Source organism: Babylonia areolata, chromosome 3, assembly GCF_041734735.1.
Source record: "Babylonia areolata isolate BAREFJ2019XMU chromosome 3, ASM4173473v1, whole genome shotgun sequence".
NCBI lineage: Eukaryota > Metazoa > Mollusca > Gastropoda > Neogastropoda > Buccinidae > Babylonia > Babylonia areolata.
Window position 1 is genome coordinate 63,727,362 of NC_134878.1, and position 12,432 is coordinate 63,739,793.

Sequence of the window (12,432 nt, forward strand, 5' to 3'; positions counted from 1 at the left end):
CAGCTGTCAGGTGGCTGTGCCCAGGTAGGCAGCATGGTGTGACAGCTGTCAGGTGGCTGTGCCCAGGTAGGCAGTATGGTGTGGTAGCTCTGTTGGCTGTGCCCAGGTAGGTAGCATGGTGTGGTAGCTCTGTTGGCTGTGCCCAGGTAGGCAGTATGGTGTGACAGCTGTCAGGTGGCTGTGCCCAGGTAGGCAGTATGGTGTGACAGCTGTCAGGTGGCTGTGCCCAGGTAGGCAGTCTGGTGTGGTAGCTGTCAGGTGGCTGTGCCCAGGTAGGCAGTATGGTGTGACAGCTGTCAGGTGGCTGTGCCCAGGTAGGCAGTATGGTGTGGTAGCTGTCAGGTGGCTGTGCCCAGGTAGGCAGTATGGTGTGGTAGCTGTCAGGTGGCTGTGCCCAGGTAGGCAGTATGGTGTGACAGCTGTCAGGTGGCTGTGCCCAGGTAGGCAGTATGGTGTGACAGCTGTCAGGTGGCTGTGCCCAGGTAGGCAGTATGGTGTGACAGCTGTCAGGTGGCTGTGCCCAGGTAGGCAGCATGGTGTGGTAGCTCTGTTGGCTGTGCCCAGGTAGGCAGTATGGTGTGGTAGCTGTCAGGTGGCTGTGCCCAGGTAGGCAGTATGGTGTGGTAGCTGTCAGGTGGCTGTGCCCAGGTAGGCAGTATGGTGTGACAGCTGTCAGGTGGCTGTGCCCAGGTAGGCAGTATGGTGTGACAGCTGTCAGGTGGCTGTGCCCAGGTAGGCAGCATGGTGTGACAGCTGTCAGGTGGCTGTGCCCAGGTAGGCAGCATGGTGTGGTAGCTGTCAGGTGGCTGTGCCCAGGTAGGCAGTATGGTGTGACAGCTGTCAGGTGGCTGTGCCCAGGTAGGCAGTATGGTGTGGTAGCTGTCAGGTGGCTGTGCCCAGGTAGGCAGTATGGTGTGACAGCTGTCAGGTGGCTGTGCCGAGGTAGGCAGTATGGTGTGACAGCTGTCAGGTGGCTGTGCCCAGGTAGGCAGTATGGTGTGACAGCTGTCAGGTGGCTGTGCCCAGGTAGGCAGTATGGTGTGGTAGCTCTGTTGGCTGTGCCCAGGTAGGCAGCATGGTGTGACAGCTGTCAGGTGGCTGTGCCGAGGTAGGCAGTATGGTGTGACAGCTGTCAGGTGGCTGTGCCGAGGTAGGCAGTATGGTGTGACAGCTGTCAGGTGGCTGTGCCCAGGTAGGCAGCATGGTGTGGTAGCTCTGTTGGCTGTGCCCAGGTAGGCAGTATGGTGTGGTAGCTGTCAGGTGGCTGTGCCCAGGTAGGCAGTATGGTGTGACAGCTGTCAGGTGGCTGTGCCCAGGTAGGCAGCATGGTGTGGTAGCTCTGTTGGCTGTGCCCAGGTAGGCAGCATGGTGTGACAGCTGTCAGTTGGCTGTGCCCAGGTAGGCAGTATGGTGTGACAGCTGTCAGATGGCTGTGCCCAGGTAGGCAGTATGGTGTGACAGCTGTCAGTTGGCTGTGCCCAGGTAGGCAGTATGGTGTGACAGCTGTCAGGTGGCTGTGCCCAGGTAGGCAGCATGGTGTGACAGCTGTCAGGTGGCTGTGCCCAGGTAGGCAGTATGGTGTGTAGCTCTGTTGGCTGTGCCCAGGTAGGCAGTATGGTGTGACAGCTGTCAGGTGGCTGTGCCCAGGTAGGCAGTATGGTGTGACAGCTGTCAGGTGGCTGTGCCCAGGTAGGCAGTATGGTGTGGTAGCTGTCAGGTGGCTGTGCCCAGGTAGGCAGCATGGTGTGACAGCTGTCAGGTGGCTGTGCCCAGGTAGGCAGCATGGTGTGACAGCTGTCAGGTGGCTGTGCCCAGGTTGGCAGCATGGTGTGGTAGCTGTCAGGTGGCTGTGCCCAGGTAGGCAGTATGGTGTGGTAGCTCTGTTGGCTGTGCCCAGGTAGGCAGCATGGTGTGACAGCTGTCAGTTGGCTGTGCCCAGGTAGGCAGTATGGTGTGACAGCTGTCAGGTGGCTGTGCCCAGGTAGGCAGTATGGTGTGACAGCTGTCAGGTGGCTGTGCCCAGGTAGGCAGTATGGTGTGGTAGCTGTCAGGTGGCTGTGCCCAGGTAGGCAGTATGGTGTGGTAGCTCTGTTGGCTGTGCCCAGGTAGGCAGTATGGTGTGGTAGCTGTCAGGTGGCTGTGCCCAGGTAGGCAGTATGGTGTGACAGCTGTCAGGTGGCTGTGCCCAGGTAGGCAGTATGGTGTGGTAGCTGTCAGTTGGCTGTGCCCAGGTAGGCAGTATGGTGTGACAGCTGTCAGGTGGCTGTGCCCAGGTAGGCAGTATGGTGTGGTAGCTCTGTTGGCTGTGCCCAGGTAGGCAGCATGGTGTGACAGCTGTCAGGTGGCTGTGCCCAGGTAGGCAGCATGGTGTGGTAGCTGTCAGGTGGCTGTGCCCAGGTAGGCAGTATGGTGTGACAGCTGTCAGGTGGCTGTGCCCAGGTAGGCAGTATGGTGTGGTAGCTCTGTTGGCTGTGCCCAGGTAGGCAGCATGGTGTGACAGCTGTCAGGTGGCTGTGCCCAGGTAGGCAGTATGGTGTGACAGCTGTCAGGTGGCTGTGCCCAGGTAGGCAGTATGGTGTGGTAGCTCTGTTGGCTGTGCCCAGGTAGGCAGCATGGTGTGACAGCTGTCAGGTGGCTGTGCCCAGGTAGGCAGCATGGTGTGACAGCTGTCAGGTGGCTGTGCCCAGGTAGGCAGCATGGTGTGACAGCTGTCAGGTGGCTGTGCCCAGGTAGGCAGCATGGTGTGACAGCTGTCAGGTGGCTGTGCCCAGGTAGGCAGTATGGTGTGACAGCTGTCAGGTGGCTGTGCCCAGGTAGGCAGTATGGTGTGGACAGCTGTCAGGTGGCTGTGCCCAGGTAGGCAGCATGGTGTGGTAGCTGTCAGGTGGCTGTGCCCAGGTAGGCAGTATGGTGTGACAGCTGTCAGGTGGCTGTGCCCAGGTAGGCAGTATGGTGTGACAGCTGTCAGGTGGCTGTGCCCAGGTAGGCAGTATGGTGTGGTAGCTGTCAGGTGGCTGTGCCCAGGTAGGCAGTATGGTGTGGTAGCTGTCAGGTGGCTGTGCCCAGGTAGGCAGTATGGTGTGGTAGCTGTCAGGTGGCTGTGCCCAGGTAGGCAGTATGGTGTGGTAGCTGTCAGGTGGCTGTGCCCAGGTAGGCAGTATGGTGTGGTAGCTGTCAGGTGGCTGTGCCCAGGTAGGCAGTATGGTGTGACAGCTGTCAGGTGGCTGTGCCCAGGTAGGCAGTATGGTGTGACAGCTGTCAGGTGGCTGTGCCCAGGTAGGCAGCATGGTGTGGTAGCTGTCAGGTGGCTGTGCCCAGGTAGGCAGTATGGTGTGACAGCTGTCAGGTGGCTGTGCCCAGGTAGGCAGTATGGTGTGGTAGCTGTCAGGTGGCTGTGCCCAGGTAGGCAGTATGGTGTGGTAGCTGTCAGGTGGCTGTGCCCAGGTAGGCAGTATGGTGTGACAGCTGTCAGGTGGCTGTGCCCAGGTAGGCAGCATGGTGTGGTAGCTGTCAGGTGGCTGTGCCCAGGTAGGCAGTATGGTGTGACAGCTGTCAGGTGGCTGTGCCCAGGTAGGCAGCATGGTGTGGTAGCTCTGTTGGCTGTGCCCAGGTAGGCAGTATGGTGTGGTAGCTGTCAGGTGGCTGTGCCCAGGTAGGCAGTATGGTGTGGTAGCTGTCAGGTGGCTGTGCCCAGGTAGGCAGTATGGTGTGACAGCTGTCAGGTGGCTGTGCCCAGGTAGGCAGCATGGTGTGGTAGCTCTGTTGGCTGTGCCCAGGTAGGCAGCATGGTGTGACAGCTGTCAGGTGGCTGTGCCCAGGTAGGCAGTATGGTGTGGTAGCTGTCAGGTGGCTGTGCCCAGGTAGGCAGTATGGTGTGACAGCTGTCAGGTGGCTGTGCCCAGGTAGGCAGTATGGTGTGGTAGCTGTCAGGTGGCTGTGCCCAGGTAGGCAGTATGGTGTGACAGTTGTCAGGTGGCTGTGCCCAGGTAGGCAGTATGGTGTGACAGCTGTCAGGTGGCTGTGCCCAGGTAGGCAGTATGGTGTGGTAGCTGTCAGGTGGCTGTGCCCAGGTAGGCAGCATGGTGTGACAGCTGTCAGGTGGCTGTGCCCAGGTAGGCAGTATGGTGTGGTAGCTGTCAGGTGGCTGTGCCCAGGTAGGCAGTATGGTGTGACAGCTGTCAGGTGGCTGTGCCCAGGTAGGCAGCATGGTGGGACAGCTGTCAGGTGGCTGTGCCCAGGTAGGCAGTATGGTGTGGTAGCTCTGTTGGCTGTGCCCAGGTAGGCAGCATGGTGTGGTAGCTCTGTTGGCTGTGCCCAGGTAGGCAGCATGGTGTGGTAGCTGTCAGGTGGCTGTGCCCAGGTAGGCAGTATGGTGTGACAGCTGTCAGGTGGCTGTGCCCAGGTAGGCAGTATGGTGTGACAGCTGTCAGGTGGCTGTGCCCAGGTAGGCAGTATGGTGTGGTAGCTGTCAGGTGGCTGTGCCCAGGTAGGCAGTATGGTGTGGTAGCTGTCAGGTGGCTGTGCCCAGGTAGGCAGTATGGTGTGGTAGCTGTCAGGTGGCTGTGCCCAGGTAGGCAGTATGGTGTGGTAGCTGTCAGGTGGCTGTGCCCAGGTAGGCAGTATGGTGTGGTAGCTGTCAGGTGGCTGTGCCCAGGTAGGCAGTATGGTGTGACAGCTGTCAGGTGGCTGTGCCCAGGTAGGCAGTATGGTGTGACAGCTGTCAGGTGGCTGTGCCCAGGTAGGCAGCATGGTGTGGTAGCTGTCAGGTGGCTGTGCCCAGGTAGGCAGTATGGTGTGACAGCTGTCAGGTGGCTGTGCCCAGGTAGGCAGCATGGTGTGGTAGCTGTCAGGTGGCTGTGCCCAGGTAGGCAGCATGGTGTGGTAGCTCTGTTGGCTGTGCCCAGGTAGGCAGTATGGTGTGGTAGCTGTCAGGTGGCTGTGCCCAGGTAGGCAGTATGGTGTGGTAGCTGTCAGGTGGCTGTGCCCAGGTAGGCAGTATGGTGTGGTAGCTCTGTTGGCTGTGCCCAGGTAGGCAGCATGGTGTGACAGCTGTCAGGTGGCTGTGCCCAGGTAGGCAGTATGGTGTGGTAGCTGTCAGGTGGCTGTGCCCAGGTAGGCAGTATGGTGTGACAGCTGTCAGGTGGCTGTGCCCAGGTAGGCAGTATGGTGTGGTAGCTGTCAGGTGGCTGTGCCCAGGTAGGCAGTATGGTGTGACAGCTGTCAGGTGGCTGTGCCCAGGTAGGCAGTATGGTGTGACAGCTGTCAGGTGGCTGTGCCCAGGTAGGCAGTATGGTGTGGTAGCTGTCAGGTGGCTGTGCCCAGGTAGGCAGCATGGTGTGACAGCTGTCAGGTGGCTGTGCCCAGGTAGGCAGTATGGTGTGGTAGCTGTCAGGTGGCTGTGCCCAGGTAGGCAGTATGGTGTGACAGCTGTCAGGTGGCTGTGCCCAGGTAGGCAGCATGGTGTGACAGCTGTCAGGTGGCTGTGCCCAGGTAGGCAGTATGGTGTGGTAGCTCTGTTGGCTGTGCCCAGGTAGGCAGTATGGTGTGGTAGCTCTGTTGGCTGTGCCCAGGTAGGCAGTATGGTGTGACAGCTGTCAGGTGGCTGTGCCCAGGTAGGCAGTATGGTGTGACAGCTGTCAGGTGGCTGTGCCCAGGTAGGCAGTCTGGTGTGGTAGCTGTCAGGTGGCTGTGCCCAGGTAGGCAGTATGGTGTGACAGCTGTCAGGTGGCTGTGCCCAGGTAGGCAGTATGGTGTGGTAGCTGTCAGGTGGCTGTGCCCAGGTAGGCAGTATGGTGTGGTAGCTGTCAGGTGGCTGTGCCCAGGTAGGCAGTATGGTGTGACAGCTGTCAGGTGGCTGTGCCCAGGTAGGCAGTATGGTGTGACAGCTGTCAGGTGGCTGTGCCCAGGTAGGCAGTATGGTGTGACAGCTGTCAGGTGGCTGTGCCCAGGTAGGCAGCATGGTGTGGTAGCTCTGTTGGCTGTGCCCAGGTAGGCAGTATGGTGTGGTAGCTGTCAGGTGGCTGTGCCCAGGTAGGCAGTATGGTGTGGTAGCTGTCAGGTGGCTGTGCCCAGGTAGGCAGTATGGTGTGACAGCTGTCAGGTGGCTGTGCCCAGGTAGGCAGTATGGTGTGACAGCTGTCAGGTGGCTGTGCCCAGGTAGGCAGCATGGTGTGACAGCTGTCAGGTGGCTGTGCCCAGGTAGGCAGCATGGTGTGGTAGCTGTCAGGTGGCTGTGCCCAGGTAGGCAGTATGGTGTGACAGCTGTCAGGTGGCTGTGCCCAGGTAGGCAGTATGGTGTGGTAGCTGTCAGGTGGCTGTGCCCAGGTAGGCAGTATGGTGTGACAGCTGTCAGGTGGCTGTGCCGAGGTAGGCAGTATGGTGTGACAGCTGTCAGGTGGCTGTGCCCAGGTAGGCAGTATGGTGTGACAGCTGTCAGGTGGCTGTGCCCAGGTAGGCAGTATGGTGTGGTAGCTCTGTTGGCTGTGCCCAGGTAGGCAGCATGGTGTGACAGCTGTCAGGTGGCTGTGCCGAGGTAGGCAGTATGGTGTGACAGCTGTCAGGTGGCTGTGCCGAGGTAGGCAGTATGGTGTGACAGCTGTCAGGTGGCTGTGCCCAGGTAGGCAGCATGGTGTGGTAGCTCTGTTGGCTGTGCCCAGGTAGGCAGTATGGTGTGGTAGCTGTCAGGTGGCTGTGCCCAGGTAGGCAGTATGGTGTGACAGCTGTCAGGTGGCTGTGCCCAGGTAGGCAGTATGGTGTGGTAGCTGTCAGGTGGCTGTGCCCAGGTAGGCAGCATGGTGTGGTAGCTCTGTTGGCTGTGCCCAGGTAGGCAGTATGGTGTGGTAGCTGTCAGGTGGCTGTGCCCAGGTAGGCAGTATGGTGTGACAGCTGTCAGGTGGCTGTGCCCAGGTAGGCAGCATGGTGTGGCAGCTGTCAGGTGGCTGTGCCCAGGTAGGCAGTATGGTGTGACAGCTGTCAGGTGGCTGTGCCCAGGTAGGCAGCATGGTGTGCAGATGACTTTGTGATTATAAAGTCCATAGGCTTTGGTCACTGACCAAAAATAGACGCGATAATAGTATCAGTAATGGTAATGATAATAATAGTTATGATAATGATGATGATGATATTAATGATAATTATAATACTAGTAATAATAACAATAACCGTCATCATCATAATTTGTTTCGTTTGATTTTGGGGGCTTTTTTTTGTTTGTTTTCAACAGGATGGATCAAGCTGGGTCGGAAGCAGATGACAGTGGCCATGTCCATGGTGGCCAGAATGACAGACTGCGCTGAGGATCTGTTTGAAACAAACCCCTTCCGTCCTGGCTGTGACCTGATGCTTATGAACAGTGGGTCTACCCTGGACGTGTTTCGCTTCCTCTACACTTTCTACACCCACAAAAAGTCCGGGGTAAGTATCCACTGCTTCACCAGCCACTGTGGCGAAGTGGTTAAAGTCACAGACTGACAGCTGGGAGGACATGGGTTCAAATCCCAGCAGAGGTGGGTTTTTTGGCCCGTGGCCGGCTCCTACCCAGAGTTGAGTGTGCTATGGGCTTAAATGGGGAGACTGGGACCACACAGTTGAGTCATCCACTTCATGGATGCGTCTTTGGGTGTGTTGCTCTAATTTCCTGAACAACACTGCAAGTCTGGCTCTGCGACTAAGTCATTATTGTCGTTAGTAGGGGGCTTAGTCGGTGGTGTCCTAAGTACGTTAAATCAGAACAGGCAGCATTGAATACTACTGAAGTGACTCAGCAGCAGTGCAGGATCTCCTCTGGTGTGTGTCCTCCTGACGACCTAACATCAATGGTTCCCTGCGGACAGCCAACGCTGGAACTGTGACAGACAAAGCCGGGTGTGGCCGTGTATGGGGGAATCTAAATGAGCGGCGTGGGAGTAATGCCACTGAAACGGTGCAGATGATGGGGCAACAAAAATTAAAAAAAAGTATCCACTGCTTCCCTGAATGATGCAAAGATGCCATATAAACATGAACGAAGAAGAAAAAGAAAGTTATGAAAATAACAGGAGTCTCGTTTATATATGTATCGAAGATACAAAATATTCCACAGAAATTGATGTACATATGTAAGAAATAAAGTAAACATTACACACTTCCCTCAGATGCATTGTGCTTCCAAGTTGCGAAATAAATGTTGTCTTTCTAAATTGCATACAGATAACAAAGGATGTTTCATTCAACAAGATTGTTTCACCTTGAGAAAAGTACAGAGGGCACAAAATTATTTCTTCACAGCTTCTAAATATATGTTCCTTTTATTAAGCGGGGTTGGGGGTGTGTGGCGGGGGGGGGCAGGAGAGTCACTGAATACTTAAAGAAAAATGCAACGCATGTTACCATAGACACAGAATATGTTTCACACCCTTTCCATGCACACAGAAAGGAAAATAATGGTGCATATTAAGCTAAAAAAAAAAAAAAAGCAGCAACAAAAAAACACATGGCTGTGAAACATCCTGAGTGTGGATCATCATGATGATGCTGACTGTTTTTTCAGCTGGAGAAGCCGTACATCGAGTTAGTGCGAAACATCCGCGGGGTGAGGTTTCAGCTGGTGCAGCCGAGCACAGAGGGCGCCACAGGCAGTGGTCAGCAGACAGAGGTGGTGGAACTGGCCAAGATGCTGGACGTAGACGGAGAGCTGGTCACTGTGTCAGAACCCAAGTTTGAAATCAGGTGAGATGGACGGAGAGCTGGTCATTGTGTCAGAACCCAAGTTTGAAATCAGGTCAGATGGACAGAGAGGTGGTCACTGTGTCAGAACCCAAGTTTGAAATCAGGTGAGATGGACAGAGAGGTGGTCACTGTGTCAGAACCCAAGTTTGAAATCAGGTGAGATGGACAGAGAGGTGGTCACTGTGTCAGAACCCAAGTTTGAAATCAGGTGAGATGGACGGAGAGGTGGTCACTGTGTCAGAACCCAAGTTTGAAATCAGGTGAGATGGACGGAGAGGTGGTCACTGTGTCAGAACCCAAGTTTGAAATCAGGTGAGATGGACGGAGAGGTGGTCACTGTGTCAGAACCCAAGTTTGAAATCAGGTGAGATGGACGGAGAGGTGGTCACTGTGTCAGAACCCAAGTTTGAAATCAGGTGAGATGGACGGAGAGGTGGTCACTGTGTCAGAACCCAAGTTTGAAATCAGGTGAGATGGACAGAGAGGTGGTCACTGTGTCAGAACCCAAGTTTGAAATCAGGTGAGATGGACGGAGAGGTGGTCACTGTGTCAGAACCCAAGTTTGAAATCAGGTGAGATGGACGGAGAGGTGGTCACTGTGTCAGAACCCAAGTTTGAAATCAGGTGAGATGGACGGAGAGGTGGTCACTGTGTCAGAACCCAAGTTTGAAATCAGGTGAGATGGACACAGGTTTGTGTAATGATGACTGACCCTTGAAGGCTTCTTCACTGATGATGGTGCCACAGTTGTTAAACTGCTTCACAGTGTCCAGCTGTTGACCGTTGACATTGATCTTGGTCTGGATTAGGTCCTTGATGTTTGTCATGAGTTTTGTCTTCTTGGTGCTGATGGCTGGCTATATCAGTAATGTCGTGGGGGTGAAGACAGTTGTACATGAAAAAGAAAGATATAATGAAAAGGAAATTTGTTGTTCATGTTTTGTTTTTGTTTTGTTTGTTTGTTTGTTTTTCAGGTTGCACAACCGGTTCTTTCCGGTGTTTGCCTACACGGACCATTTTGTGAAAGAAAGCTCGCCCCCCAAGGACTGCTGACGATTCCACAACTGATTGGGAACATGGACCACGCTGGGGATGACAGGCGTAGCTCTCTGCAAGGAACTGATCTTGTTTTGTGGACAGGTGCACACAGTGGAGATGGTCCTCTGGGAGGATGTGGACAGGAGGAGGAGGGGGTGGGGGTTGCGGGGGGGGAGGGGGGGGGGTGAAGGAAGGAGGGTGGTGGAGGGAAGAGGGGGGGTGGGGTGGGGAGAAGGAGGAGGAGGGGAAGTTTTTCAGTTTCAGTTTCAGAAGGAGGTGTCAGTGCTGTTGAGACAAACCCATATAACACTACACCACATCTGCCAGGCAGATGCCTGACCAGCAGCACAACCCACTGTGCTTGGCCAGGCCTGGAGTGCATACATACGGATTCTTGTACCTATGGCAGTGCATTTCTTCTTCAGAATGGTGCCAGAGGACAGCCTTTTTGTCGCCGTGGGTTCTTTTTCAGTGCGCCAAGTGCGTGCTGCACACTGGGCCTGGGTTTATCGCCTGGTCAGAATGACCAGACGCTCAGTTTGATTTTTGAGGTCAAACTTGGGAGGAGGGGTGATGGTGGGAATGGAACCCACAGCCTCATGGACACTGTGTTGGTAGATGAGCGTCTTGACCCTCTGAGGGCAAGCCAGTGTCGGGAGAGGACGGTGGTCAGTCGTTTGGTCACTGTGAGGTGGGTAGCTTTGTCGTCCCTTTTCCCTCGTTGGTGGTATGAGTGACGACAGCTCTGTCCGCCCCGTACCCTTACCTTTACTCTGTTCGCTGCATTGGTTGTTTTGTTTTTTCTCCCTCTCTCTCTCTCTCTCTCCGTGCACCCCCCTCCCCCTCTTCTTCCCTTTCCGATGTCCCACTGTGTGTGTGTGTGTGTGTGTGTGTGAGTTAGTGTGTGTGTGTGTGTGTGTGTGTGTGGATGTGTGTGTGTGTGTGTGTGTGAGAGAGAGAGAGAGAGAGTTAGTGTGTGTGTGGATGTGTGCGTGTGTGTGTGTGTGTGTGGATGTGTATGTGTGTGTGTGAGCATATGTGTGTGTGTGTGTGCATATGAGTGTGTGTGTGTATGTGTGTGTGAGTGAGTGTGTGTGTGAGTGTGTGCATGTGTGTGAGTTAGTGTGAGTGTGTGTTTGTGTGTGTGAGTGAGTGTGTGTGTGGATGTGAATGTGTGTGTGTGTGTGTGTGTGTGTGTGAGTGAGTGTGTGTGTCAATGTGTGAGTGTGTGTGTGTGTGTGAGTGAGTGTGTGTGTGAATGTGTGTGTGAGTGTGTGAGTGAGTGTGTGTGTGAATGTGAATGTATGTGTGTGTGTGTTAGTGAGTATGACTGTGTGTTGTATTGAACAGACAGTAAAGTAGTGAGAAGAAGAGGAATGGTGGTGGTCACATGTAAGAGAGCCCTGGCAGTTTTTTGTGTCTTTTTCTGGTCGTGCGCTGAGATCTTTGGATTCTTCACCCTGCCGTTCTCTTGGTTCTGAATCTGCTTTGCCTTGCTTACCAGACATTTATTCTTTGGCTTGTATGATGATTAATCTTATTCATTGTAAAAAAAACAAAAAAACAACAACACACACACACAAAAAACAGACATACCCCATGCAATCACAAAACACGTGTGCACACACATGCACTTACACATGAGCACACATGCAGTTGTACACACACACACACACACACACACATGCCAGGTGAATGTCTTGGTCACAGTTTCCTTTTGAACTCTTTCTTCTGCTTTTCCTTGGTGCTAAATCATGTGTGCTTTGCCTTCTCTGGGTTTGAGTCAGCGCTGGGCTTATCTAATGTGCAAGTTGGTTTTTTTTCTTAAATTTAGCTCACAGTCTGTTTATAATCAGGGAATGTTATGTGCACTTATATAAACTGCTTTGCAAGAAAAAAATGAGTATTAGTTTCATTTCTTTTTTCATTCTATTTATTTGTTGTTTATGTATTGGGTAGATTATGGGCATTTGATGTCAGAAAAAAGAGACATATTTTTATGTTGTGAACTGTCAGTTTAGATCAGTTTAAGATCCAAAGAATGTGTGTTTTTAATGGGTTTTTTTTTTTCTTTCTTTCTTTTTTTTTTTTTTTTAGTCTGTGTTCAAAGAAAGGAGTGGCTGGTTTGAAATGAAGGTTTATTTTGTGTGGTTTTTTTGTTTGTTTGTTTTTTTTTCAGCACAGACTCGTTTTCACAAGGATGCTTTCTTTTTTTCTTTTTTTTCTTTTTTGACATGTAAGCTAGCCTACACTATGTTGTGTTATTTTTGTCATTTTTGCAACTGTTTTGGTGGCAGTGGTAAGCAGACACCAGTACATACGAAGATAATTTATTCATTTGAATGATTTGGTTGTCGTCAGCAGAGTCACTGATTCTAATTATTCTCAGCATAATCTATTAAAAAAAAAAAGGTTATAAAAAAAAAAAAACAGCAACCTTTGGTTTGAAACATAATTACTTGATGAACGCCGTTTTTCTTTATTTGAATATAGTATACGCCGGTATGCAGAATGCCACATATATTGATGTAAGTGACAACATATTTCTATTTTGCATTTTGGTTTTGATTGAACAAAAGTAGAAAAATGGGTGTATGCAGAATGCCACATATATTGATGTAAGTGACAACATATTTCTATTTTACATTTTGGTTTTGATTGAACAAAAGTAGAAAAATGGGTGTATGC

The 12,432-nt window shown here is 53.0% G+C and overlaps 1 protein-coding gene across 1 annotated transcript in view; it reads left to right on the forward strand.

Annotated features, from left to right (window-relative positions):
• Positions 1-9,868, forward strand: part of LOC143280675 (ceramide kinase-like protein) — a 39,834-nt gene extending 29,966 nt beyond the window's left edge. Inside the window, exons 11-13 of the mRNA XM_076585411.1 lie at positions 7,223-7,413; positions 8,528-8,706; positions 9,681-9,868. Of these exons, the coding sequence (XP_076441526.1) occupies positions 7,223-7,413; positions 8,528-8,706; positions 9,681-9,759 (449 nt within the window). The 3' untranslated portion in view covers positions 9,760-9,868. The remainder of the gene's footprint in view (positions 1-7,222; positions 7,414-8,527; positions 8,707-9,680) is intronic.
• The last annotated feature ends 2,564 nt before the right edge of the window (positions 9,869-12,432 follow it).